At 50.9% G+C, this 2316-nt stretch overlaps 1 protein-coding gene across 1 annotated transcript in view; it reads right to left on the reverse strand.

Moving 5' to 3' along the window:
* SORBS1 (sorbin and SH3 domain containing 1) overlaps window positions 1–2316 on the reverse strand; it is a 140974-nt gene that overhangs the window by 79671 nt on the left and 58987 nt on the right. The window contains 2 exon segments of the mRNA XM_027766694.1: window positions 1–102; window positions 217–264. The exon segment at window positions 1–102 is cut by the window's left edge and continues 14 nt beyond it. Of these exon segments, the coding sequence (XP_027622495.1) occupies window positions 1–102; window positions 217–264 (150 nt within the window).

Raw genomic sequence — 2316 nt, forward strand, 5'->3', positions numbered from 1 at the left:
AGCGGGCCGGGAGGGGCAGTGTGGCCGACCTCTTAACTACCTTCTCGCCGTCAATGTAGCTCATCTCACTTTTTGAGCGAGGTACAGAGAGAGGAGATTTAGCTGGAGAGGGTAAATGTGTACGAAAGGCTTGAGCTGAGGGAGCTGAAAGGGAAGATGTCTTCCCTCACCCGCCACCTCCGTCCCGTCCCCACATCAAGAAACCCAGTCACTTACAGTCTTCGGAAAAGGAGTATCGAGGAGAGTAGAGGTCTGAATCATCATCTATTGAACAAAACAAAACATAATCAGGAGAGCACGGTTAAGGAGGGAGCCACGTGGCATGGCGGCTATTCCACAGTCCTGCACAGGCACCCGGCCGAGACGGGGTGTCAGGCACGGCAGCCCACATTGAGAGGACCAGGGTGGGTGGGGTCCACTGAGCGGAACAGGCCCTGCAGTCCCAACGGGACACTGAGAACACCTGGCAGATGACTGTCGCCTGACACCAGGGAATGCATGGGGGACACACAGCCAAGGGCTTCCTTAGAGTCCCCACTGCCAGGCTGGGGGTGGGGTTCTGCGTCTGGCTGAGTCCGGCGTGGGGGCTGAGATGGACCCCTCTCTCAGGCTTGGTCTTGGGCTGCCTGCCAAGTTCTGCAGAGTCCTGAGGGGTCCTGGAGCTGCTGGGTAGAAAGTAGTCTACTCCCATCTCAGCTCTGACCCGTTTGATATGTTAAGCATCCACACACGACACGGCACTATTAACAAAGCGGTCTTTGCAGCTAAGAAAGGAGTTTGAGAAAGCCCTCCTCATAATCTGCCTCGTGTCCCCCTCAGCCCAGTTCCGGGAGCGGGCTTCTTCCCTTGGAACACCACACGCCCTCGGCTGACGTGTCCAGTGACTCTGGGACAAGTTAGCGACACGAGCGTCTGCAGTGAGATGCTCTCCAAGGCCAACTCACTTCCCTAAACACGCAGGACACCGGGGCTCCGACACGCGCAGAACCAGGACCGGAGCTGGGGGCCTCATGCTAGTGACCGAGTTTTCTGAACTGATAGAACACGCTCCGACCAGACTACCTGGAAACACAGGGCAGCCAGCCACTACGTCCACCACGGTCCTGCCAGAGCATTCCTCTGAAGACAGTCTGGACCACCCTCCCGTTTCCTAATTTCTTGTTAATCTGAATTCAGAATTCATGTTCCTTCCCTTAGCATCCTTAACACCTGTAGCCAAGCACAGTAACTAACTTGCAGACAAGTCAAAGAATCCAATATACTGTATAATGACTAAAGAATCCAATATGCTGTCAATAAGTTAACCTTACCCTGTTTCTGTCCAAATTATTTTAAATTTCAGAAAAGGCCAGAATATTTGGTCAAATATAAAGAAAGCTGATACTGCTATTACTGTGAATTAAGTACTATTCATCTGTCGTCCCTTCTTGTCCCTTCTCCTCTCCCCATTTTTGCCTGTCCCAGGTCTCCCCCAGCCCAAAGAAGGGGTAGGCCTCAGGTGTCAAGGTTTCCCCTCCTCTCCCTTTCTATTTCCTTTTTCTTTTCAATTTTTAGGTTTATGCCATAGGGCTGTGTGCTTGCTGGAGTCAGAGAGAGGGAAAGTGAGAAATCACTCCCGGGGGATGGTACTCTGCAATCCCTTCTCCTCCACTCTCCTCTCAGGCTTTTGAGGCACACACACGTACATGCCCGGTATGATTTTCAAGCCACCAGGTCCGTAACTCAAATCATGGTCAGCCATGTGGGAGTCCAGTGACTTAACCACTACACCAGCTGCTAACCCCTCCTCCCTTTTATCTTTTTAAAAATTATTTCTTTTACTTTATTATTATTATTTTTTATTCACTTTAACCAGTGAAAGAGAGAGAGAAAGCCTCCAGGTCCAAGACTCGAACTGCGATAGGCCACGTGGAAGTGCAGTGCCTTAACCACTAAGCCACCTGCTAGACACCCTTCCTTTTTATCTTTAAGGATAAGAATGAGTTAACACGAAGGATGAACAGGGCATATGGTTCTACTATACAGCCAGGCCTTTCACTGTTGTAAACGGAGTACTTAAGTTTATTTCATTTAACTTATGAATATAGGGGAGGGGAGAGAGAGAAAATGGGGTCCAGAAATACATTTTAAAAAAGACCTGTGAAGGGGAACCAGCAGTTAGCGTAATGGCTATGTCGCTGGACTCCCACGTAGTCGACCGCGGTTCACGTCCCGGATCCGGTGGCTTAAAACCCACGCTGGGCGCGTGTGCGTGCATGCCCAAGATCCCGAGAGGAGAATGGAGGAGAAGGGATTGCGGCATGGCCATCCCCCTTG

The sequence above is a fragment of the Tupaia chinensis genome, unplaced genomic scaffold, assembly GCF_000334495.1.
Source record: "Tupaia chinensis unplaced genomic scaffold, TupChi_1.0 Scaffold143636_1, whole genome shotgun sequence".
NCBI lineage: Eukaryota > Metazoa > Chordata > Mammalia > Scandentia > Tupaiidae > Tupaia > Tupaia belangeri.